The sequence below is a fragment of the Columba livia genome, chromosome 15, assembly GCF_036013475.1.
Source record: "Columba livia isolate bColLiv1 breed racing homer chromosome 15, bColLiv1.pat.W.v2, whole genome shotgun sequence".
Taxonomy (NCBI): Eukaryota; Metazoa; Chordata; class Aves; order Columbiformes; family Columbidae; genus Columba; species Columba livia.
The window spans coordinates 9,252,887-9,277,906 of record NC_088616.1 but is presented as its reverse complement, the minus strand read 5'-3'; the positions used below and the strand labels follow the sequence as shown (position 1 = coordinate 9,277,906).

Sequence of the window (25,020 nt, the reverse complement as noted above, 5' to 3'; positions counted from 1 at the left end):
AGGTGAGTTCGCTGAACCAGCAGAAAAATACTACTACTGTGAAACAAAAAAAAAGAAGAAGAATTTTCCTGCCAGTTGTCTCGCTGAAGCAGCTCCAGCAGAGCTGAGAGCAGCCCCAGGGTGCCGGGGGGCTGAATCTCTCAGTGACTGCTGGCAGTCGGCAGGACTAAGCCTTAAGGCCGAGCCTGAGCAAGAAGAGACCTCTGTACATGTCATTTGAGGGCACAAGCAGAGGTGGGAACAGGTCAGAGCATGCGTCTGCTTCAGATTCAGAGCAAATGGCACCGCCATGACCTTATGCTCTGTGCCAGCAGCTCAGCCTGGCGCTGGGCAGCCCCATCGCCGCTGCAGTCCTGCGCAGGGAGCTGGTGCTTCCAGGTCTGGGTGGGACCTCTAAGGACGGCACTGCTGCCTCCTCTGACACTGGGGCCATCAGCCATGACCGAGCTGTGGTCTGGAACGGGATGGACAGCAGGTCTGCACTCTGAGACGGCGAAGGTGATGCTGCTCCTCACCATCCTGGAGCAAGGCTGTCCCGAAAGAGTTAAGAGGAGGGCTCCTCCTTCCCAGTACATAAGTCTCCTCCTGGGCCACCTTCCCAGCAGCCTTTGCTGGCTCTGCCCCAAACAAACAAAGAGGGCAGGAGCTTTTCAAACAGCAGCCTCCCAAAAAGTTGGCTGCTGCAAAGCTGGACTGTGCTGGGACCCTGGCTGGCCACGGCCACTGGAGAATGCAGCAGTGGCAGCAAGTTGGTGCCGTCGCCTAGGAGGATCCTGGCAGTCGTCTTTAGTCCCTGTACGTGGATGCTCTGCCTGTTTGCTTCTCTGCATTAAGCTGGTTTGGGTGCTGGGAGCATGATGGGGAAGGAAACTTCTCGCAGTGGTAGTTTGATGGGGGTGTGAGCAGCAGGGAGGGGTGGCAGGAGGCTGGGGTTGGTGAGGTCCTGTGGCCCACAGCCATCCCACGCTTGGTGGGTGCTGCTCGGCATGCAGACCAGGGACACGCTCAAGCGGGGATGCAGAGGTCTGGTGCTGCACTGAGATTCAGTGTTGAAGTGGGGAGTGGTGTGTCTGATCTGAAACACTGTCCTCGGGCTGCTTCTCAAATCAGAAACCTGCCCAGCAACTTCACAGCAGAGGTGCAGATCCTCTTTAGACATCATCCATGTGCTGACAGACTGCTGGGTGGTGGATTTAAGGCAGCAATCACAAAGCTCCTTCAGCCAACACGCCAAAGATGAGCAGAACAGGAAAGAACAGAGCTCCATGAATGCTGCTTTTGGATGTTGCTTCTGTGTTTTTCTGTCCTCTGATTCCTGCCCCTCCTGTGTTAGAGGTTAGATGTGTGTCTGGCTTCAGAGAACATGGGCTGTGTAGCTTCTTTAGAGGAACGGCAGGATGGGAGATTTGTCTTCTAAGATCTTGGAAACTTTTCATCATAATGCATAGTAACAGCCTTGGTTATCTCCACAGAAAGCTGAGATTAACCTGAGTTTCCAGCGGCTGCACTGTCAAGTAGCTCTGTAGAACTGGAACAGCAGAAAAAGGACATTGTTGGGGTTCCTCTCTAATCTGCAGAAGCAGGTGAATTTAGCAGTTTAGCTGAAACACTTTGAGATGAATTAAGTCTTCAGCAACAGTCTCTGAACATCTGGCCTGCCCTCTCTGGAGGTCTGAGGCTGATTCTTGAGGTGCACACCAGCCATGGACAAGCTCAAGAGTTCAGGACTGTGCACCAGAATGTGCCTGTTGCACACATTTGTATTTCAGGGCTCTTAGCCTAAAAACTGTGCCACAATGTTTCTCTGTTTTCCTGTGACACAGAGCATGCCCTAAAGCTGTAGGAATTTACCTGCTTATTAGCCTTCCTCAAATGCCCCATAAAGAACAAATATCACATCACAATTTGCAGTGATTTATTTGTTTCCTCTTCAGGCATGTGAAAGACGCTCTGTATCATGGGATACAGCAGTCCAGATGACTGGTAGCAATCCATGTTGTCAGATAATGTTATTGCTTCCATGAGGCTTGACAAATCCTGCAAAACAGTGACACTGGGTAAAATTGCAACCAGGGAGAAATGGCCATTCTTCCCTGGCATAGATCTTCCTGCTTTGGCAACATTTCAGCACAGTACATCTCATATTGTTAATCTTCCTCCAAACACAGTACCATTAAACCACATTGCCAGTTCTTTCCAATTACCTGTCTCCATGGGGCTAAGGATTTCCAGTCTGTACAGCAGTGGAACTGCTGTTGAGGTGAAGAGCTAAGAACGAACCATGTCACCTCAAAGCTGTGCTGGGCAGGCTCTGAAACAGGACACAGAGGAAACCCAGTGGAGCATTGACACACCAGCTCCTTTTGCCTGTCCAGCACAGCTGTGTTCAAAGCAGGGCAAGAAGTAGTTTGGTGTTCTCCCAGCAGACTAGCCCCTTCCACAGCATCATTGCCTTCACTCTACTTGAAATGCTTCTTGCTCTCTTGGCTGCAAGAAGCTCTTTTCCATAGCTGAATTAAGTGTAAACCAGCACTGTCCTCCTTGTGCTTCTGGAGGATGTTTTTAATATTTTTTTTCCCATCTGAGCCAGAATGAAAAAGGACTCGTCTTGCCAGCTATTGGTAGTGGCTATTTAGAATGCTGTGGGAAAGCAATAAAACCAGTGAGGCTGGATCAGTGTCCCTCCCCAGCTGCTTGCAGCTGCTCCGGCTTCCCAAAGGCACACTGGGGATTGGAGGAGGGCTGGGAACCGGAGGAAAAGAGAATGGTGAGCAAGAGGACCTTGTTGAGGTGCTGCTGGCCACAGGGCCCTGGTCCTCTCGTACCTGCAGCCACAGGCAGCTCAAGGTGATGGCTTCCTTGTGGTGTCTCCCCTTGGCATGGAGAAAGCTGGGTATTTCTGACCTTCTCATCTTCCTCTGCAATTGCAGTGTCTGTAGCTGGGGATATCTGTTTTTCTATATCCACTCCGCCAGCTCTTATCTATAAAGTCCCTAATACATGTAGCAGGGTGTGGGGAGGCCTTTAGATGTAAATAGATCTGGATCAAAGTACAACCTACATCTGTTGAGTTAACGTCTCTCTCTTTTGCCATGGAAGAAGTAAAATGCAGACAACTCCTGTGTCGAATTAAGTGGCTCTGTTTCTGCCTGTGGCTTTCTGTGGCTGATGTACAACAGTCTCTATGCCTCCTTGGCCAACAAAACAAGTTATTCTCCTTTTTAAGATCCACATGTGCCTGAGGAAGCGTGGTTTGGAAAAGGTTCCTACATCACATCTGCTTGGCAGCCACCACTTGAGATAGCTTCCATTATACATTACTAATCCAAAAAGTGTTTTGCTGTCTCATGGGAATTATTGGAAGCTATTTATTTTGGTGATGTGAAACTGAAAAGTATGTCCTTTAGGCAGCAGTTGCAGTACTGGGCATCCAAGAAACACCTGCAGTGAAGGAAGCTGATTAGAAGTTGGAAAAAACCTCCACCATAGTTGTGTACACACATACATGTGTATGTATACAGACATATAGGTATATCCACATATAGGTATAAGTATATATATGCATATACACATGGCTCCAAGCACTGTCCCTCCTGACCTGGCCCCACCATGATGCCTGCAGTGAGGAAAGGGGCTGGTCCCGCCACGCTGCTTTTCTCTCGGGTGCGACCCAAAGCAGACACATGTGCAGGGACCGTACCAGCAGCGCAGTCCCTGCTACACCCACCCATGCGTACGCAGTGAGTGTGAACACGTCCTGAGCCACCGTCCCTTAGCTGACAGCACCAGCCAAAGCTGTGAGCATGGGGAGAAAAGGGAAGCACAGGAGGTACAGGCATTATGTTTGTAGTTTTACCTTCTTTAAAACTGCTGTACAAATGGTTGCCTTTGCTTCTCCCAAAGGTACAGGACAGCATCATCTCCAGACCCAAGAGGCAGGTTCTGCAGCACCAACAGTTTCCATGCAGTAGCTGTCAACATGGGCATCCCTGGTTCTGCTCAACATAACCTTCCAGACCATCAAGGAGACACGAGGCTCCAGTAAGGACCTGCCAGCCTTGCCGGGACTCACACTGAGCTCCCTGGGACACTGAGCTCCTGCTCAGGATTCTGACTGCTCCCGATTCCTCACTGTGCTGCTGGCAGGCAGGAATCCATGTCCAGTTTGGGACACTGGGCAGAGCCGAGCCCGTTAGCATCCTCTGCACCCTCAGCAGACCCAGGGACTGGTCTGGATCCCCTGTTCTGAGGGTCTCTGTGTGAGTGAGGGACGGGTTTCAGGCTGTCCTGAGTTGCTCTGGTGGGAAGAGCTGCCTCCTTCCTCCTCTGTGGCCGGGAACCAGGTCACTGCTGGCAGGTGGGATGGTGCTGAGGGGCTCCACGGCTGGTCCCACCAGCCTGGCAGCAGAGCACTAGCAGAGCCTGAGCACCGTTGCGGGGCTCTGTGCTGCCTGGGAGCGGCTGCACTCCGGGCATGTAGGTGCCAGCACGGGACGGTGCCGGGAGCGATGGGTCGGCTGGATGACCATGCCAAGAGGAGGATTGTGGAGCTGCGCAGGGCTGGGCTGAGCTTCCGCAAGATCAAGAAGGTGCTGGAGCTGGACGATATCCGGGTGACGCCGCAAGCTGTGTACCTCTTCCTCAAGAGGAAGAGTGTGGAGCCAGGGTCTATGGCAGCTGGCTGGGATGGGGACCAGCCCTGGCCCCTGCAGCGGGGGCGTGAAGCTGAGCCACCTGAGCCCCCATGGGCCCGACCCCCAGCAATGCCCAGTGGGGACCCCGCCAGCAGCCAAGACAGCAAGGAGGGCATCCAGATTGTTAGCGTGACCTCGCTCTGCAAGGACGGTGGGCAGCTTGGGGAGGCCCTGCCTGTGGGACTGCCCTCCAGGAACGGTAAGGGCTGGCTCCCCTTGGGGGGTCACCACCATGGCCACCCCCTAGCAGTGCTGGGCCTCATTTTGAGGCATTACTCTCTGTCCCTTGCAGGCAATGATGGCTTCACAGGCACACCCTCGGCTCTGGGGGGCCCAGCCACGCCCCTGCAACCCCTGCCCAGCCGAGGGCAGCTGGTCACACCCCCCGCCAGGAACCCAGCCCCGATGGTGAAGAAGAAGATCGTCGTGGACAGGGCTGTCCTCCTGCAGGAAAAGGTAGGGTGCTAGGTGGCATGGTTGGACAAGACCCCCAGAAATGGAAGGGGTGGAAAGAAAAACCCAGGATACGCTATTTCTGTCCCTGCAGAGAGCAAACACAGGCTGACCAGCACAGGCAGCCTGGCTGACATGCAGCAGCACCCACCACCGGGCAGCTAAGCACATACTGACAGCATGCAGGGCAACATGGAGCTCCTGCGGAGCAGCGGCACAGGGGCTGGGTGGGGATGAAGTGCACCCCAGGGTGCAGTGAGTTCTAGAGGTGCACAACAAGGTGGTGGCTTTCTCTCCTACCTTATATCTAAGTGCAGAAGAAATCCTTCTCTTGCTAATCGTCATTAAAGGAGCAGCTGATAACATTTTACCTTCGCTTCTCTCCTGCCTCCCACTACTCCAGGTCAAAGATGCCAGTACTCAGACTGCCCTGCTGAATCCCACGATTCCTGGAAATCAAAACCTTGCTTGGGGTGGACCGGTGCTTCCCCCTGCTCCCAGTTCCCACGCCATTGCTGAAAAGTTGGATGCTGTACAGACGGAGATCCAGAAGCTGAGCCAGGCCCTGCACGCGGTGCTGGAGAGACAATGCTGCCTGGAGCGCCAGCAGGAGCAGCAGCAGCGGCTGCAGCAGGAGATGCTGATGACGCTGCAGCAGCTCAGCTCCACCGTGAGCCACGGCACGGTGCCGGCCAACCAGCCCTGTGTCCCCTTCAGTGGTATGGTTGAGCCCTCTCCCACTGTGCCCAACTTCAGCCAGTTCAAGATGGAGCTCATCTGACCTCACACAACGCCAGCGTGATCTAGCAGCGCTGCACTCATGGCAGGATGAAGCCATGAAGAACCACCAACTTGCAGCAGCTGTGCCAGCTGCCTAAGGATTATGTGGGACACCCAGCAGAGAAGGTCACTGGTGCCTCATGTTTTCAGCCCTGTTGACTGAAAGGGGCTGCCTGGCACAAGAGAAAGGGCAATGGAAAGCAGAGACCTTACTCCTGCTGTGCTGCCCATCCTGGCTGGCGCTGAAGCTGGCTGGTGCCCAGAGATCAGCAGTGCAGGCGGGTTGCCTGCAAGTAGACGATGCAGCTAAGAAAGACACAGCAGGGAGGTGAGTCTCAAAGAAAACGCGAGGCTTCCTCTCACAAGGGTCAGTGCTGTGGTGATCAGCTACAGAAATGCTTCATGCCCTCCCTCTGCAGAGCCTTGTTCGGTAAAAATCTATATACACCATGGTTCAGAAACAGTGTGGCGTCTCTTTCTTCATTTTATCTAACCCTCACCCATCAGGGAGCAGGCTGGATCTGTCTTGGATGCTGCCACTATGTGCGGAGCCGCACAGGGTGCTCAAACCCATGAAGTGAGACCACTGCTCTGCACATGAGGATGCTACTGGAGGCCTGGCATTTGCCTCGGTTTGTCACCCAGCAGTGAATGTTGAGAGGATACAGAGTATGTCATTCCTCTGCATCAGCCACGCAGGCTTCCTTCTTTCTGGTCACCACACTTAGCACAAACTTTGCCTAGAAGTCGTCCCCAGCCTGTTTCTTTAAACTCCTTTTGTCTGAGGTCATGATTCAGAAGTGTAAAAATAATTCAGGTATTTGTATACACACAGAGCTGTACATACACACACAAATATATATGTATATATACACCTGGGAATTTTGCAGGTCCTTGTAGCAACCCCAGTAGACAGGGCAGCTGGACAACCAGTCTGCCCCAACCCCAGAGACACGTGCCTGGCCCCAGTGCTGTCAGACCCTGTCGCTGCAGCCGTGCCTGGGAGCGCTAGAAGTCTGCTGCCATCTCCCCGCGGTCATTCATTTCGATGTTGGTGTAATTTCGGGGATATCTGAAAAGCAACAGACAAAGAAAAATGCAAGATACAGTCTCCTTGCTCTTTTGCATGAGGCAGCTAATCTGCACCTTACCTTTGCACTTAAAATGAAGAGGCTGGATGACCAGCCTTCAGCAGGCACAGAGTTTACTAAGTGCGAGTACGCGACTGAGGAAAACATGCAGGCCGACTCAATGTGAGTGACAAAGCATGATGCCACTTTATTGCCCAAGATAGCGTGCATTTATACCAAATACCATAATTATGCATACTTGTCTCTATCTAATAGGCTAAGCACTAAAAGGTTACATTTACTTACTCCACCTACTTGGGTTTAGCTAGCTATGTGCATCCCGCATTCTTCTGACTCTTATCTCTTCAAGGATATCCTGACCCCGCCTTAGTTAGTACTTTTCCGTTCCCCCCTTTCCCATGGCCTAATAGACAAGCTAACTAAGGCCTACTTATGTCAACTAAAATGGGCTCTGCTCGTACAGTTGCTCAGTGGACTCATGTCCGTGCTCCTTGAGCCAATCCCTGACAACTAAGGTGTCTGTTAACATTTTTGGGAAAAATTGGAGCAGAACACCTGCCATCACATGGCACATGTACACCAACTTAAAACCATGCTGGTTTCTGAAAGAGATTCCCTAAACCTGACTTCTGGTATTTTTTAAACCTTCTTTTTTTTTTTTTTAAAAAATAAAAAAAAAGGCATATTGAGTTTTCTGTTCCCCAAACGTATTTTAAGAACTTTCCTCATTTCCAACACTTGCACACCAGCCTCCTATGCAATGATGAAAGAAGATCAGCAAAAAATCATGGAAATAAATCCCCTGGGCTGGTTAGATAACCCATCCACAGTAGTATTTAATTCAGACAAACACACAGCCTGGCTGTTAAGTTGCTGTTTGTCTGGTGGTAAAGTTAGGAAATGTCAAGTAATTATTTAAAATCATGTCATGTTATAGTGTGGAAGCTGTTTCCCATAAAGTTAATCCTAAACTGTCCATTGCTTCCACCCTGCTCTAAGGAAAAGCTCTTCCCTGTGGCCAAAGCATCATCTCTCAGTGCCCCTTGTGTGCCATGAGCCTTTAGCTTTCTGCTCTCTCAGCACAGCACACTGTAAGACTGATGGCCTGTACACTGTGCCCACTGACATGCCTGGCATTACCTGTGGTTTTATTGGTTGTTCTCTTAACCTCCTGTGGAACCTGCAGTCTGCCCCATCAAAAGGGCTTTTCTGCAAAAATTAGGAGCAACATATTGGAGCATTCAGATGCAGCATCTGAATGTAGGTGTTCACCCAAGTGAAGGACAGGGCGTCCCTGCACAGCAATTAGAGAGGAAGCACTGGGGAAGGAGAGGGTGAGAGATGCAAGGCAGATGGGAAGGTGGTTTCTCACCTTTTGGTGAAGTAAAATGCCAGGCTGACCAACAGAGAGATGAGCAGGAGAGATCCCATGACAAACAGGGCTATTTCCCAGCCCTGGAAGGAAGCTGAGGGTGCAAGGGTAAAAACAGAACATTGTAGCCATGACCTTCCCCAGCGCAGGGTGCCACTGAATCAGAGTCACAGAATGTGTTGGAAGGAACCTTTAAAGATCATCTAGAACAACCCCCTGCCATTGGCAGGGACATACTTCACTAGATCAGGTTGCTCAAAGCCCACCCCAACCTGACCTTGAACACTCCCAGTGATGGGGCACCCACAGCCTCTCTGGGAACCAACAGATTGGGCTGTCCTGGCCCCCCGTCCTGGAGAGCCACACTTCCACCCCCCCAGCTGCGCCCCCCACGCCATCCCAGCTCTGGTCGGCTCCCGCCTGGGTGCCAGCTGCTGCTCTGAGCAACTGGGCTTCTGGGCTGTGTGCCCAAGAGCTCCAAAAGCAAGGGGCTCCCCGGTGACGCTCAGTCACAGGAGATGATGTAGACACCCAAACTTCCAGTGGTATTGGTGCGATAGGGCTGACTGCACCATCACACTGGAGGAAATGACCGTCATTACTTCCCTCATACTGACCCACCAGTTTCTAGAAGGCAGCTGTGTTTGGGAAGCATCACCAGAGATCGCTGGTAGCTTGCCTTGCATTGTCCCTCTCACGTGGAGACGTGGCCTGACCCTGGCCCCAGCCCCACTCGCTTGTGCTGGAAGCAGATCACCGCGCTTAGCTTCACTTCCTACTCACCATCGCTGTGCAACACAGATGGTGCATTTTTTGGGGTGATGCACTCAGGACTGGTTTTCAGCACTCTCCCATCCACGGAGAAAGGGTGGGGGCTGGCCAGGAAGCCCTGGAGCCAGGTCTCAATGGACCGCTGCTGCTCTGGCTGCCGAGCCCACACCTGGCCCCAGACCTTCACCAGGGAGCCCACGCAGGTCAGGTTTAGCTCTGCAGAGAAACAAGAGACAGTCTTGAGTGGCTGGAAACCCTCTGGGTATTCGGGAACACTTTGCTCCTATGACTTCATGCCCTGCTCCAGTAACAGCCTCCTGCTCCCATAATCTTCACCATCTTCTCCCCACCTCTCTGAAATCACACTGCCGTGCTGCATCGCAGGTTAGCATGTGCTCAGCCTTTCTTTCGGTGACAAAAAGGACTTGGAGTTGTCCTCCTAACCCAGCAGAATACTTTGTCCTACACTTTGTAACTTTGTGATCTCTACCTGTTGGTGAGAGTTGTCTGAAATAGTTCAAAGGGCTAAAAAGGTGTTTAGGTGAGGGAGACAAAGCATGGCTGTGAAGCTTTCATTTCCTTATAAAACTAGCCAAAAAACAGGAAACATTTCTTCCCATCCCTCAAAAGCTGTAGGTCTCTAAGACTTCCAGAAGTGACTCTTTGGTACTTTGAATAAATAAAGGACACTGAAGGAATCTGATCGAGTTGAGAACCAGAGTCCTCTGGAGTGCAAATGGTTTTTTGCCTTGTGAGTTTAGGATATTCAGCTTGTCTGGCAGACATCTCACTGCATCAGAGACTCACATTCCTCACGGTCCCTCTAGCTTGCCCTTCCTCTAGTAAGCAGCTTGTGTCAGGCCCTCTCCTGCTCTCTTCGCTGAAATCCCAGGTATGTATCACCGCTCCTCCAGTTCCCCTCATTCAAGTGTAAGTCTGCAAGCTTGGCTTGAGAAGGAACCATCCTGGTGATAAGCAGCTGTGGATGGGTGAGGGAGGAGGGCATCTCAAACCGGGAGAGTGGAGCGGGGCACCAACCTTGCAGGTAGAGCTCAGAGACGCCGCAGGAGCACTTCTCCTCTAGGGAGCTCACCAAGACCCTTCCCAAGCTTTCCAGCATCCTCCTGTGCTGCTGGGTCCACATGGAACAGTCTAGGAGAAAAGGAGACATGGTTTTCTGGTGCAGATCAGGGCTGTTACTAAGCTCCCAGCTGTGTGCCCCTTTCAAAACACATGGCTTCACACCTGAGCTCAGGAGCAAAGCTCCTCCAGAGCCTGCATCCCACCCTCCCCTGCCCTGCTCCTGCAGGGTCAGTCTTCACTTCTGGCCTTCGATGACCACATATACCAGCTTCACTCCTTCACCAGCCTCCCAGGGGAGTGAGGAAGAGACATGCCCCAATATGTCCTACCACACAGGCCAGTACAGAGTGGTCTCCCATGCTGGGAGAGGAGGGAGAGGTCCACTGCCTGCCCCTCTCAGAATGCTGAAGGAGGAACCTCCATTTCATTTTACTGAGGTCCTGACTGCCCCAAGCTGATCCAAGCATGGCCTTTGCAGAGGCTGGAGACCCCACTATACTGCTTGCTGGTTCTGGTGTCAGGACTGAGCCACACAGCTTCATCCTGTGGATGGGCTCCGACGGGAGGGTTTGCTGGCAGCTTCCCTGACCATGCCCCCACCATCACAAGAGACCTTGGGGGGCCTTCCTGCCATTGCTGCAAATTAATGCTGCAGAAAGAAATCCTACGAGCAGGGCTGGGCCCTGCCTGAGCAGAGACATCTCGAAGTACGTGGCCACCTTCATACAAGCACACGCTGGAGCTGTGAGTGAGGCTGCCCTTTGGCTGGCAGTGTGTCCACCATCCCATCAACACATGGGCATCTGTACCAGCTCTCCCCCAGCACATCCCCTTTCACAACTGGGAGGCAGCAGGGTTTCCACCAGCATCCCGCTCCCATCCCATGAGAAGCTGGGGTCAGCCCCTGTCCCCCCGGCCCAGCCCTCCCACCCCACCCCAGTGGGGATACCCAGATCCACTCACTGGGTGTCAGGAGGCAGAGGTGGAGATCCACCGCGAAGGTGTCCTGGGGACAGCTGTTCTGCAGACCAGGTGTAGGGTCCGAGATGGCAAACTGCAGCTCTGCACTGGCATTGCTGCTGGCACAGCGGCTCAGGGACAGGGGCCTGTTCCCAGAAGAGGAGTCATAGCTCACCAACATGTCACACACCTTTCCTCCCTCCTCCAACCACAAACCCTCCCAGGCCCCAGTTCCTGATGTTGCTGGGGATGATGGAGAGTTTGCTGGAGCTAGAACTGAAATGAACTTTAAAAGGACCATCACAGAGATGGATTCAGCCAACCCCTCCAGTTGGAGAGGACCTGGGCTTGGCCAGTGCAAACCTATTCGGTGTGACTGGCTTCTGTAGGAGTAAGATTGCTGCCTCACTACAGCCAGCCTCCCAAAATTAAGAGTTTGTCCTCCAAGATAAGGAGTTTTCCAAGCTACACAATACCTGCCCCTGCATTTCACTAGCCTATTGCCTCCCTTCCCACACCAGGGCTTACAGACTTGGTCACGGTGTCAGCAACCAGCTTTTCTGGACATGGTTGTTCAGGGCTGGACTGACAGAGGCTGCCTGGAGTCAACTCATGTGAGCTCTCCCAACAAGCCACTGCCCTGGCATTATGAACAACCACTCCGGCGAGGCTTCAGCACAATGTTTCAGCCAGACAGAAGCCGGTGATCTCAGTATCCCAGGAAAACTGCAGGTGTGGGGCTGCATGCTGTGCATGTGTGCTTGTAGGGGAGGCTATGAACGCTGAACCTCCTGTCACATACCAGGTGGAACAGTGGAGCAGAGGACTTAAGGAGCACAGATTGAATTAAAAGAGGTGATCATGTGAATAGGAGGAAGTTCGCGAGTGTTCCCACCAAGAGAAAGTCCCAGCCCTATTTGTTTTTGAGTCCATCTAGGAGTGAAAGGGATGTTGGGTTTTATTTTGCTCTGCTGCTCACAGAGATTGTTGTTGTTGTTATTGTGGGGGTTTTTTGTTTGTTTTGTTTTTTTTAAGAAAAAATTTGGCAAAGAAGCATATGCAGCGGCTATCTGTAAAGGCTGTATTCCTTCATGTGATGCCATACACATCCCTTGAGGGAAGCAAGTTAAGTGAGCACTGGAGGAACAAAGTTCAATTCCCTACACCGAGGGTGGGGAAATGTTTTCCATTGCAATGTGCTACCCATCTCTCTGTGTTTCATCACAGTGCTGGTGAATGCACTCAGCCATGCAGGACAAGGCAGCAAGTTCAGCGACATGCCAGGTGGAGGCTCTGGGTGCAGAGAACCCAAAGACATTTTCCCAGAGAAGCGACCTCACCTGTCATCCTTGCAGGGCACAGCATAAGATGGTCCAAGGAAGTCCAAGTGTCCTCCAGCTGTGCTGGGCTCACATGTGTAAACCAAGGCATCCACCAGGTTCTCTGATGTTGCCTTTGTGTCTCCAAGAATCAAGCTGGTGCTGTACACAGCAATAGCACTGGAGCCTTCACTAGCAGCAGAGATGTCCTTGAAAGTCAGGTTTGTGCCATCTGGAAATGCCAGGGGAATAAGTGGGGTGAACATCGAGATAGTGTTAGGCTGAGCCTTGAGCCTGACAGGACAACCTGTTAACATGGAGAACTCCAAGAACAGAAATGGAAGACAAAATAATGGTGGTAACTGAGGCCAAGTAAAGCTGAAAAATAGCGACTCCTTGCTGTGAACACAGATTTCCAAAAAGATCAAGGTTCCTCTGGGATGCAGAGTCCTCTTCATACAGACCAGCCAGAATTTAAGATGAACAAAAAATAAATCTAGATAAATGAATGTGCTGAGGAAACACCACCTCAGGACCAGGAGGAGGCAGCAGCACTGCAGGGCTCAGTGAGCATCAGTGAGCATGGCATCAAGTGAATAGCCCCATTGTCCTGGCAGACCTTGCTTCTCTTGAAAACCCCTTTGTCTTGGTATTGGCAGGAGGAGTTTACAGTCCTCCCTGCCCGGGGAGCTCAGCAGAGGCATGGAGTGGGATTAAGCACCTTCTCGGCTGGAGTGTGATGGAACAGCACAGGCAGAACAAAGAGAGAAAAAACAGGAATAACGGACAGGAAAGGCAAGGAAGAGTTCTTCCCCATGCCATGCACCCTCCTCCATCCCTTTCCTCAAAGCTGCTCAACCTGCCCATTTGTTTGAAGACAGACCACACACTAGGTCCATGCCATCTGCCTCACCGTGCCCTCCATCCAGTGCAAACACGAACAGCCCTGTGGCTCCGATGGTGCCCCTCAGAGGGACACTGGCCTGTGCCTTGGCCTCCTTCCCTGAGAAGAAGACTAGGCTGAGCCCTCCCAGGCTGGTGCCAGGCTTCCCCTCCAGCTCAACGAAGCGGTCAGGGTTAGTGCCACCAGTCAGGCACAGCTCACTGATGAGGATGGCAGGAGGGACTGGTGCTGAGGAGCTGCTGCAGAAGTTCTCTCTCAGCGGTGTCACCATGGCCACCTGCAGGGAGACACAAAAGCTGCTGCCACCACTGCTGCATTTCTTCAGGTGGAGTGATGGCTGCTCACAGCATTAACCTCTTGTTCGTGCCTCTCACAGGTCCCTGGTGAGGCCTGAAGAAGACGTGGTTCTGACTCACACTGGCTATTCCTCACTCCCACCATCTGTTCAAGGGTTGTCCTGACTGTGGGGTCCCATCACCACACATCCCCATCACTGCCCACTCTTGGGACTTGGAACAATTCTCTTTCCCTACTGTCAGGAGCACAGTGGATGGAGAAAGCATATCTGCCCTTCTAGTGTCTGGATGGAGAAAGGAGATCTGCCATCAACCTACCTGGAAACTGCTCTGGAGTTTCGCACTCAGGCTGTGGCAGCGGCTCAGAGACTCATCCTCAGGGCTGTGAGAATCATTTTCATACAGGATGCTCTGCCCTGGTACCAGCACTTTGACCAGCTGCTCTGCCTTCTCCGGCCTTCGAGACGTGTATACCACAGCATCCACCAGCCCCTCAGTGGTCACAGCCATGTTCACCGCATAGCGGTTGGTGTTGCTGTAGTAGAGAGCCACGGCATCCGCCCCATTCTGGATGGTGTTTGGGGGCAGCCTGATCATGGGTGCTGGGCTCACGGCGCTGCTCCCCACCAAGAAGTAACCCAGCTCATCTGTGTGGTGTCCTGACAGGTCCAACACCCGGTAGGCCCGGCTATTTTTACCATTGTAGAGGACCAACCAGTATCCCTGGAGGTCAAACCGTGTCCGTCCAGTGTAGAAGAGTTCAATGTATTCCGTATCCTCTTTTCCCCCTGGGTTGTCTGGGTTCACCTCGTTGATGAGTAGCTGGGCCACTTTCACTGAAGTTTCTTGAGTCTCTTCGGGTATCTCTGATGGGACACCTTGGGAAGCAAAAATGTCACAAATACAGGCCTAAGCACAGAACCCCAGGGAAAATACACGTTGCACACTATTTTGCTGGAGTGAGGGACTGAGGATGCTGGCTCGGATTTTTATCATCTGTGTGCTCTCCTTAGAAGAGCCCGGGAAATACTCTGGCTAATACCAGCTGTAACAGCAGAGCTTGTTGTTATTACAGACAATGGGCAATATGGGCTCTAGGAACTGGATGGGGTGGAATTGGAAGAGATCTTTGCCAGAGCTGGGGAAATGAAGAAAGGAACACTTCCCTCCTCTAGGAGAGCCAAACCTACGTGTCCACTGTCAAACACATCGTATCCCCCAACCTGCAAGAATTATGACTGGTACCTGGAGGCGAGTCTGGCACGTTAAGATCCTTGAAGCAGGAGCTTTCTGCTGTGATGTTTCTTCTGTCAAAACTCAAAACTCTGGGTGTCTCTAGGAAGGTCTTGAAGGCTAGCAGCAGCCTGCTCAGCTGGTCCTCTGACTTAGCAGTCAGCAGAGTGGTGAACACAAGCCCCAGGTCCTGGCAGGCTGCCTTTGGCTCTGCAGAGGCAAGCAGAGAACTGCCTGAGTTTCCCCATGCTGCCAAAGACCCACTTTCTCCTAGAAGAGAGACAGAGCTCACCAGCTCATCTCTACCACCGCTGTCCTCCCGGTCAGACTGACTCGGGGCAGCTCATGCCATCTGCACAATGCTGTGAGCTCTGCCTGTGCCAAGGGACATCCTGGGACCACACAGCACACCCAGATACTGTCCTCACCCTTTCGAAGCCTTGTAGTCCCAACAGTGAACAGAATGGTCTCTTTGGGGGTAGTCTAAACATAAGCTGACATAATACTGCTGACAGTGCAGGCTGCAACACCATGGCTCTTCTCTTCAGGCGTCTGCGTCTGCTCATCATACTCACACACTAACCTAGCAGGGACATCAGAAAAGCAACACAGACCAGTACGGTCACTTGCATTTCTGCTGAAACTTGGCTTAGTTCATATGGATCATAATGCCAAGCAGGCAACAAATTCCTAGTTGGGATGTCAACCCTGTTGCCACATCTGTTTGACTGCAAATGCTCAAGGTCAAAATAACTGGTGGTCTGCGGAGGAGCACTGATGTGTGTTGGTGGAGCTGCAGATGGGACCACTCTGCAGAACATGGAAGAACAGCACCATGCTCTGCCTGACACTCGACATTTCTGTCATCAGCACCAACTTCAAATTAGCTGGGATCCAAGCCAAGAGGACTCAGTGCAACAGGGAATACAGGGCTGAAAATCAGAAGCAAATGGGCATTAATCACCAGAGGTCCCTGGACTGCCTTGCTCCTGCCCAGCTCACCTTTGAAGTACGCAGCAGACACCCCACAGCTGCACGATTCATCAAGGGCCTGGACCAGAGTCATCAAAATCTCTTCAGACTTCAGGAGCCAGTCCTGGCAATCTAGGAAACAAAAAGCCAGCTGTTGCCCAGGCAGTGCAGCCTCGGTCACAGGATCCAGCTCATTCTGGGATGGGTGCAGCTCAGCTCCTGCATATCATTCAGAGGGCGTAAGGTCTTCACTTCCCCTAGAACAGATGAGTGTGGGAATGAAAACTGGAGAAGCTCAGCTTGGCATGGGTTGCCATGAAGAAAAATATTGCAGTAAATTATCAGATGTCCTAGCTGTGTTTCCTTTGGTGTTATATTTACACAACCCAGCATGACTCTGGGTGGTCTCCCTGGACAGCGCTGGCTTTGTGCACCTGCTCTTGTCCTCCGGAGGTCCTGCCTGCAGAAGCAGAAATAACCAACACCCACCTGCTACATGAAGGCAGAAGGAGAGAGTCTGGCTGAAGCGTTTGCTGGGGCAGTCATTGAACTTGCCAGGGGTGGGCCTGCTGAGGACGTAGGACAAGGAGTCCCGGGTCACAGAGCAGCAGTTGCACTGGCTCATGGACATATTTCCTAGCTGGTGCCTGCAAGAGAAAGACATGCAAATGAAAGAAAACATGACCTGTCAGCCAAAGGCCTGAGTCCTCTTCATCCACCAGTCACACCCGCCTGCACCAGAGGGTGAAACCAAGTGCTTATAGTCTTCTCCCTTCATGAGGTTTGGAGAGATATTCCATCCTCATCAGTACCTCCTTGTCTCAGAAAAAAAAAAAACAAAACAAAACAAAAAAAGCCCAATAGCTCACTAAATCTTGAGAGAGAAGAGCACAGGCTTCATCCAACCCTTTTTCTTCTAGCACTGGCTGCTTTTTTGACTGATCTAAAGTCAGGCAGATACTACAGGCAAACTCATGCTCAGCCTGGGACCACTGAGAAGAATGGTGGGGTGCAGCTAGAGAAACTGGAAAGGCAGCACCTGAAGAAGAAATGCTTGAGCAAGAGCCTTCAACTCAAAGGTGAGGAGCATGACTGGGTGTTGGACTAGATAACCTTTCAAGGTTCTTTCCAACACAAGCTGCTCTATGATTCTATGAAGTCCCACTCTGAGGAGCTGCATGGAGCAGAACTGCTCAGACCTCCTCAGAGAAGGAGATCACCTCATTAGGGGACAAGTGCAGGTTTTATTTCATAAGTGGGAGGAAGACGAGCAAAGGAAGGAATAGGAATATGCTGTGAATAAGTGCCGACCCTGTCACGGGAGTAAACTACACCCTTTCCCAACCCCACTGACCCTGGTCTGGAGATGGCACTCATCTTCCATACTTGGGTTTGGAACAGCATGCAAGGGTGACTCTGGTGCCAAACCTCCTCCCAGCCACGCCCAGCCTCTCACCGCTGTTCCTTGTAGGCAGGTCTGCCAGGGGTCAGGGTCTCCAACAGCTCGGAGTTGGGTTCCTCATTGCTTGTGTACACGAAAGCATCCAACAGACCAGTCACCGGCAGCACCTTCCCCAGGACCAAGCTGCTGCTGTTGCCTCTGTAGAGGGCAATGGCATTGGGGCCACCTCTGAGGACAGGACGGGTGACATTCTCCGGGAACGACAGATCCACTGCACACCAGCAAGGAAAGGAACAATGATGGCATGTAAGCAACACATGAGTGATACCCCCTATGTAGGAAACCAGCATCTCTTTGGTCCTGGACAGCAAGACACAGGAACTCAGAAAGTGTCTGGGATTGTCTGACTATTACAAATTTGACTTCCGCTGCCGCATCTTTCTGCTCACTAACACTTCTCACACTTGCTCAGCTTGAATTTCCCCATTTGTGGCCAGATCCACAGCGTGAAGAAGGCTGGAGGAAGAAATGGGAGCAGAGTTCATCCTCCTATTCTGGTTCTGTGAACAGACGAGCTGAGTTATGCATAAGCAGGGGAACTAGAAAGCAATTGCTGATGTGACTTTGACTACAGTAAAATAATATTTAATTCTAAAAGAGATCTGCAAAATCCACTAACCTTTCATGTAGCAGTTGCTTCAATAGTACACAAAAATATTGAAGAATTTACATTTTATTCCAGCATTTAACAGTCCATGTTTTTTTTTACTCTACACATACACACATATTCAGCAAAGCCCCAAGATAGCAGCACTCAGAATTAAGGTTGAGGTTTGGTGGAGCTTTCTAATTTCATGAGCTTCCCAATTTCCTTCCACATATTTACTGTTCCTTTCATGAGCTGTTTTCCAAGCACCCTGTAGGAACTGCTGGGGCTATTAAAAACCAGCAGACTGCTGACACATCTTCTCCCTGCATAAATGGCTCTAGGGAACAAACACTACAGGAGGAATCACATGAGAGGCAGAAGGGTAAGAAGTGGTTACGCCTTGAGATGTACCACCAGGGCACCTGCATGTGAAGGGACAGAACCTCTCCCATGAAGAAATGCTTGACAGTGTTGGGGTTGTTCAACCTGGATGAGAGAAGACTCCAGAAGACCTTATTGTGGCCTTTCAATACTTAAATAGTGTTTATAAGATGAGAGACTTCTTACTACAGCCTGTACTGATACGACAAGGGTAATGTTTTTAAACTGACAGAGGGTAGATCTAGATTAGAAGAATAAGGAAGACGTTTTTATGATGAGGGTGATGAGATGCTGGAACAGGTTGCCCATAGCAGTTGTGGATGCTCTGTCCCTGAAAGTGCTCAAACTTGGGTTGGATGGGCCTTTGAACAACCTGATCAAGTGAAAGATATCCCTGCTCACAGCAGGTGGGGCGCAACTAGATGATCTTTAAAGGTTCCTTCCAACCCAAACTATCCTATGATTCATTTGAAAGTTTTCACACTGGCATCTATCAAGGGAGGACTTTTGCTCCAGTGCTCTCACAGCTTGAAGTTCTCTGCGGCGACAGGCAGACAAACCTTACAAAACCAGGACTAACAGTCAGGGCCATTTTAAGAGCTCCTGTCCCAAATATGAAGTGGTTAGGTTAAATCAAGCGGTCAGCTTCTCACAGAGTCACTATGACAGTATCCTTTTAAGGCAATTAAAATGTAATTACAGTGTCATTGGGTGTTTTTCGGGGAAAACTTTCCACTAAAATGTGTATGCAGTATACTTGAGAAATCCTGACAAAGCCTCATTGGAAAAAGTACCAAAGCATATCTCCAGTCACCTTCTTGTCTTGAGTGAGCCTGAGGGACAGTTAAGCATAATCTTTAAACATTTCTTAGTCTGCAAGCTGGCTGTGCTTTCATGTCACTTTTTCTGAACCCTCCTGGCTGTTGACTGCTAACAGCCCCAGCTCATCCAGGGTATCTTTCCTGGTGAGAAATGCAGAGCTCACGTGGACAATCAGCTCCTCTACTTGTGCTGACAAAGAATTTGGAGCAATTTGGAGCAGTTTGAATTGTAAAAAGGAGCTCAATTTCTTAAAAAAAAAAAAAAAAAAAAAAAAAAGAAGAAAAAAAGAAATAAAAAGCTTTAGTTGCAAAAGTTTTTCAATTTTTATGGCAACCAGCTTTGTAAGAGATGATTATACTCCCTGACTCAGAAATCATGAGTCAGTAAATTACACAAAACATCTGCAGAGCTAGTGTCTCCAGCTGCCAAAACCTTCTTTAGAGGTGCCCAAAATAACAAGATATTTCTTCCTCCTCTGGTGGCCTGGAAGAAATCTTGAACCTTGGGAGGAAGTTTAGATTGCAGCTTCATACAGCTGATGCACGCGACCTACATCTGCAGATGGTGCAATAGAAGAAAAGCCCTTGTGCTTTTTCGAGAAAAGAGTCTGTATCTGCTGGGAATGACCACCAGTTTATGCATAAAGAAAGACACGTCAAGGAGATGTGGTGCTGTCAGGGTCCTCCGGCAGCCTGGCCACAGGGCTGGGAGCAGAACCACGTCCTCCACGTGGGCTTCTGACTTCCATGAGGTCCCTTACGTGGAGCTCTGCAAGTCTACCAGCCCTGCAAGACATACTGCCTCCGTTTGTTTGTTCTGAAGCCATCTCCTTCTGCCTTCTTTTGATGCCCTTCAGTTCTTGTACCAGGAGAAAGAGTAAGAAATTGAGCCTTGTCCACTTTCTTCAGGCTACTCACATTTCTGAAACCTCTGTCAGAGCCCTCCTAAGCTTTCCCATTTCTAGGCATGCTTAGTTATTTCTCCTGTGGAAGCATTTCTAGAGCACTATCCATCCTAGATGACCTTCTCTGAATGTTTCCGATTCTAAAATATCCTTTTCTACATTAAGGTATTGTACCACACAATAACTAAAGATACAAGCAAACCATGGCATAAAACAACAGGATCCTCCAGCCTCAAACTTGGCTGATCTCTCCCACAGCTAGTCATCAAAATCCCACAGATAATCATCAAAACGCAGTCCTTACCTGGGGTTTTGCTTCGTGCTGGACCAATCAGAAGTAGCCCATCCAGTGAGGTTTTGCCGTAAACGTCCATGGTGAAATAAATGTCTTTGGTCCGACCATCGATCAGCACCAGAACGATGTCCCTCAGCTCCGTGGAGTGGGGACCCTGAAGCTCTATGAACTCGAACTCTTCAGAAGAAGAGGCAGCAAAGACCTCACTGATCAGGACGGCAGATGCATTCAGCTGAGAAGTTAGGATGCAGTGGTTGTCTGTACCTGGGGTGGGCACGGCCACTTGGAAGATCCACTGAGAATCTGCCCCACGGCACCTTTCTATTGACTCATCCATGGTCCTGAAGGTGGAGTCTTCCAGGAAAGCACCTCTGCCAGGGGTCAGTACCCTGACCAGCGTATCTGCTCTGTCCATCTTCTTTGTCTTGTGGACCAAGGCATCTACTAGTCCATAACTTGTGACACTCATGCCCTCCTTGTAGTTCCCTTTTCCATAGTAGAGAGCAATTGCGTCAGGGCCGTTCTGGACAGTGTTCTTAGGGATAACTATAGCAGGGCTCACAGAAGAGGAGCCAACAAGAAAGAACCCTTGGCTGTTAGTAACTTGGCCCTGGAGGTTTAAAACTTTGTAGGCTTGGTTTCCATTGCCATTGTAGAAGACCAGATAGTAGCCATCCAAGCGGGCTGTTTGACCACTGGTGTGATAGAGCTCCACAAACTCAGAAGTGTCCTCTCCTGGGCTGTCAGCGTTTACTTCATTAATCAAGAGGGTATGTTCTGTTTTCTGGTCCCTGGGGTTTTTAATGAGATTCTGAGCAGCAGCCTTGGGAAACCAGACATATACAAGTACCATCAATCCAACCAGCCAGACATCTCCCATGATGGAGGCTGGGATTGTTGTCTCAGTTCAAATCTAGGAGAGAGAGGGGCTGTCCTTTGCACAGCCACACACAGAGCACAGAAGGAAGCTGCCAGCAACCGGCTGTTGCAGAACAGAAACCCAAAGTGTCTGATCTGGGTGCTCACTGGCAGAGGCTCTGGCAGAGGCAGGCACACTTCTTCAGGGTGTTCTGGTTTGCAAAGCAAAGCAGCGATCCCACAAAAATCAGAATGAAAAGGGTGTGACTTGAACAAGAGATTTTCCAGCTCAGCTCCTTTAAAAGTTGGGGCAGGGGAGGAGTGGGAGAAAAGAAGATTGTTAGGAAACACAGAGACACACCAGTGACATTTAAGAGCCTTAAAACCCCATAGTTTTCCCTCCCTGTATTTCTTCAGAGGTTTATCAAAATGGATAATAGCGACTGCCATGGGACAAAGCCAGCAGTTTTCAGTGTTTGAAACCCTGAGACCCGTATGAACACTGAAAGTTGTGCAATGTTTGCATTAATAGTTATTTCCCTGAGTACAATTTATTCTAGGAGAATTAACACAAAATGGTACTAACGATTACAGTAACCATCTTCTCCATCAAGGTGAGAGTGGAGGAGAGGATAGATGGGTTTGGCTGGATTGTTGTCGCATGTGTTGCAGAGCAGCTCCACTGACCACTAACCAACCCTGCTGCAGCTCTGGCAGATGTGGAGTAAGTTCTGCAGAATAAGCAGTGGGGTTTTACTTGACCTCCTTGCAGTCTTTGGCCAGCTGAGATCAGACATGCAGAGGTTTCCAGCCCACGCAATGCTTACCAGCACTGACACTGGAGTTTGGCCACATCCACACCCGGCCACAGGAGCACACCTAACCCTCCAGCTGCTTAAAATCACAGCTGATGAGGACAGCAGCCCAAAGGGGTGACTGCTGTGTGGTGGAAACCTGCCGTTTTCTAGATGAAGTGACAGTGGGACCGTAACATCACAACCTTCACTATGGACATAAGCATCCAGACTTGTGAGTGGGCCTGTCTGGTCCCATTTATCACAGCCATCTGAGCTAATTGCAGTGCACAGGTGTCTCCTCACAAACAGGAGGAAACTGCATTAACTCCAGAGCATGAAGCTGACAGCAATTCCACAAAAGAACAGACCCCAATGGGGAGGTGACCCTGAGCCATGCTGCTCCAAAACACCTTCTGCTGTCGCTGTGCCTGACAGCTCTCAAGCCCATCTGCCCTCAGGCTACAGAAGGTGGAGATGCACACACCTGCCTCACTTCTCCACCACACAGACCAGGCCGGTGCTGCTCTCTCTTCTGTTAGATGGTCGCTATCAAAAAGGTCTCCATTCCCTTTTAGGCATAGATCAACCCCAAAATCACTAGCAACATCCCCCCTCTGGCAAACTCTTGCTGCTGCCCAGCCTCCAAAGAAAAAGAAACTGTACCAGCTTCTCCTCCCCAAACCCATCCTCACAGGTGCCCGATTTCCACGGTCTCCCCCCATTTCAGGAGAAAGGAGGAGGAACACACGGGGGACTTCCTGTCCAGGGCGTGCGCGGGACACAAGGAAACCCACCAGAAACCGGAGAAAACAGCAAGAAAAAATACGCCCCCACAGCCCCAAGCTGGACAGAGGGTGGATTCCCGTCAGCCCCCTGCCCTGCTGCGACGTGCGTACGGCAGCGGGAGCCCCGGCCGGAGAGGGGTGAGAAGGGACGGGGATGGGGACGAGCCTCTGTCCCGTCCGGGGAGGCGGCTCGGCTCCCGGCGGGGCTCCTGGAGCGGCCGGAGAGGAGCTGCGTGGCTCAGCCCGGGCCGCTGGGAGCAGGATCTGCCCGGCACCGCCCGCCGCGCAGTCCCGAGCCGGCCGGGCGGTCCCCGGGCGCAGCGCACAGAGCGGGGCCGCTCCGGGGGTCTCGCTCGGCCCCGCCGCCCCGCGCACTCACCGCCGCTCGCTGCCACGGACGCGCCGCCACCGCCGGGGCCGCACCGGGGAGGGCAGGGTGGGGCGGGACGGGGAGGAGGAGGAGCTGGGGGAGCCATTCATAAAGCTCCAACCGCAAATTCAGTTCGCTCATCCTCGTCTCCCCGAAGACCCTTCTCTGGCTCTTCCCAGCTCTTCCCCTTGGATGGATGGATGGATGGATGGATGGATGGATGGATGGATGGATGGATGGATGTTTACCCATTGTGTGTCCATCCAGCCAAGCCAGGACTAGCAGCACAGCTTTGCTGGAGGGCATTGTGCCTCTTCTTGCACCAGCCTCAGCAGTTGAAGTAGGAGCTGGAGGGCTGTCTGGTGGTGGATGGTGGCCATGCCCAGCCTGCCACAGTGGCAGCAGCAGGGCTTTCTCACAGGACGGGTCCCTGAAGCCTGTATGAGCTGCTGTGCTGTGTTTCTGCTGTGCAGGATCCAACACCTGCCTGTCCAGATGCAGAGTGAAAAGCAGGCACTGCTGTGCATCTCACAGCACACCTGGCTGGGAGCAACTTTAAGCACCCCGCAGGTTGCACTGGGACTGCACTCCCTGAGTGATGGGGAGGAGGCAGGTCTGGCCTTCCACTTCCTCCCTATCAACTCTTGAGTCCTGCTCCTCTGGACCTGTTCATGGGGCTACCCAGTCCCCTTTCCCTGCTTCCCCTCCCCCAGGAGTTACTGCCCCCTGCCACTGGACACAGGGAGGTGCTGGAGATCCTGCTCTGGGCTGGACTTAGTGCCAAACACCCATTTGATGAAGCAGCTGTTTCTGTGGCTGGGCCAGATGTGGGCTCCTGCTCATGACTTAGCAGCCTGGTGTCTTACTCTCGTAGCTGGAAACCAGTGCCTCAGTGCAAGGTGGGGGTGCTCTGCCAGAGGGGCTGCGTTTGCCCCAGGTCTTGCCAGCTTGGCTGGGGTACTGCACCCCTGCAGCCCCATCATCTTCACAAGATCTGCAGTTATTCCTGGATGAGAAGCTGCACATGCAAGGGCATCTGCACCCCAGGCAGGGAGAGCTTGGCAGTATGGACTTTCCTGCAGACTCCAGCAGCGTGTGCATCCCCAGAACAGCACAGGGGCAGTTCCCACCTGGGACTCGAACAAAACAAACTCTCTGAGCAGATGGCAGGGTCTGAGCACTCTGCATGGCTGCTCAGCAATGGGGCAGTAAACCAAATATTCCTCCTGACAGGATTTATTCAGTTTAGCTATTGTATTTTGGAGACATTGTATTTATGCAATCACAAGGCTCTTGGATGACAAAGAGAGGTGGAGAACTGTTGGAGAGAGGAAACACCCTTACCCGGAACAGGTCCTGACTCATCTCTTGCTGGGATCTGCATGGTGCAATCGGACTGGAGGGAGTCCCTGTCACCCCTGTGGTGGGTGCCAGACCCACTCAGCTCCCTGTGCCCTCCCATCTCTGCTCTGTGCTCAGCCCACTGTCTTCACCCACTGCTGCTCTGTTCTGCCAGGTTCCCATCCTTCTGGTGGGGGGCATAGCCTGGACGCCCAAAAACCTCCTTCTTCCCATCTGTGCCTTCTCCAGCTGCAGTGTAGCCTTTCAGCCTATGGGGAGGCAGAGCAAGGGGATATTTGGGGAAAAAAGACCAAACATCTTGCCACAAGATGCAGGGAGCCTCTGCAGAGCCACTGCCTCAAGAACTGGGCTCCCAGAGAATTGCAGGGGTGACGGGGCAGGACAGGGAATGTCCCTCATTCTCACATCCCGTTTGCAGCCACTGTGCTCAGGTGTATGGCTGATCCCTAAATTCCCCTCATGTCCAG

General features: G+C 51.6%; 2 protein-coding genes and 1 long non-coding RNA gene across 5 annotated transcripts; 1 reads left to right on the top strand and 2 right to left on the bottom strand.

The window, feature by feature from the left end:
* The first annotated feature begins 543 nt into the window (after positions 1-543).
* On the top strand, positions 544-6,388 carry LOC102086597 (hypothetical protein). 2 transcript variants are annotated; one of them, XM_021291930.2, is made up of 5 exons: positions 594-795; positions 1,473-1,583; positions 3,904-4,893; positions 4,987-5,150; positions 5,551-6,388. In XM_021291930.2, exons 3-5 carry the CDS (start codon positions 4,509-4,511, stop codon positions 5,926-5,928), a joined length of 927 nt encoding a protein of 308 aa, XP_021147605.2. In that variant the 5' UTR covers positions 594-795; positions 1,473-1,583; positions 3,904-4,508; the 3' UTR covers positions 5,929-6,388. The 2 variants fall into 2 exon arrangements, with proteins under 2 accessions (XP_005505720.2, XP_021147605.2); XM_005505663.3 differs by lacking the exon at positions 1,473-1,583 and having other exon boundaries at positions 544-795.
* LOC135575469 (uncharacterized) lies at positions 1,894-2,338 on the bottom strand. Its single transcript, XR_010466294.1, has 2 exons — positions 2,205-2,338; positions 1,894-2,037 (listed from the first exon to the last, which is right to left on the bottom strand). It is a non-coding gene; the product is annotated as an uncharacterized LOC135575469 (long non-coding RNA).
* A 274-nt stretch (positions 6,389-6,662) lies between the features above and the next one.
* On the bottom strand, positions 6,663-23,321 carry LOC102084221 (uncharacterized). 2 transcript variants are annotated; one of them, XM_005505735.3, is made up of 14 exons: positions 23,201-23,321; positions 20,391-21,535; positions 17,385-17,601; positions 16,418-16,575; positions 15,959-16,060; positions 14,969-15,166; positions 14,042-14,601; positions 13,437-13,704; positions 12,545-12,755; positions 11,208-11,350; positions 10,200-10,313; positions 9,174-9,377; positions 8,391-8,484; positions 6,663-6,999 (listed from the first exon to the last, which is right to left on the bottom strand). In XM_005505735.3, exons 2-14 carry the CDS (start codon positions 21,259-21,261, stop codon positions 6,936-6,938), a joined length of 3,204 nt encoding a protein of 1,067 aa, XP_005505792.2. In that variant the 5' UTR covers positions 21,262-21,535; positions 23,201-23,321; the 3' UTR covers positions 6,663-6,935. The 2 variants fall into 2 exon arrangements, with proteins under 2 accessions (XP_005505792.2, XP_064886611.1); XM_065030539.1 differs by lacking the exon at positions 23,201-23,321 and adding an exon at positions 21,826-21,970.
* Positions 23,322-25,020: the final 1,699 nt, after the last annotated feature.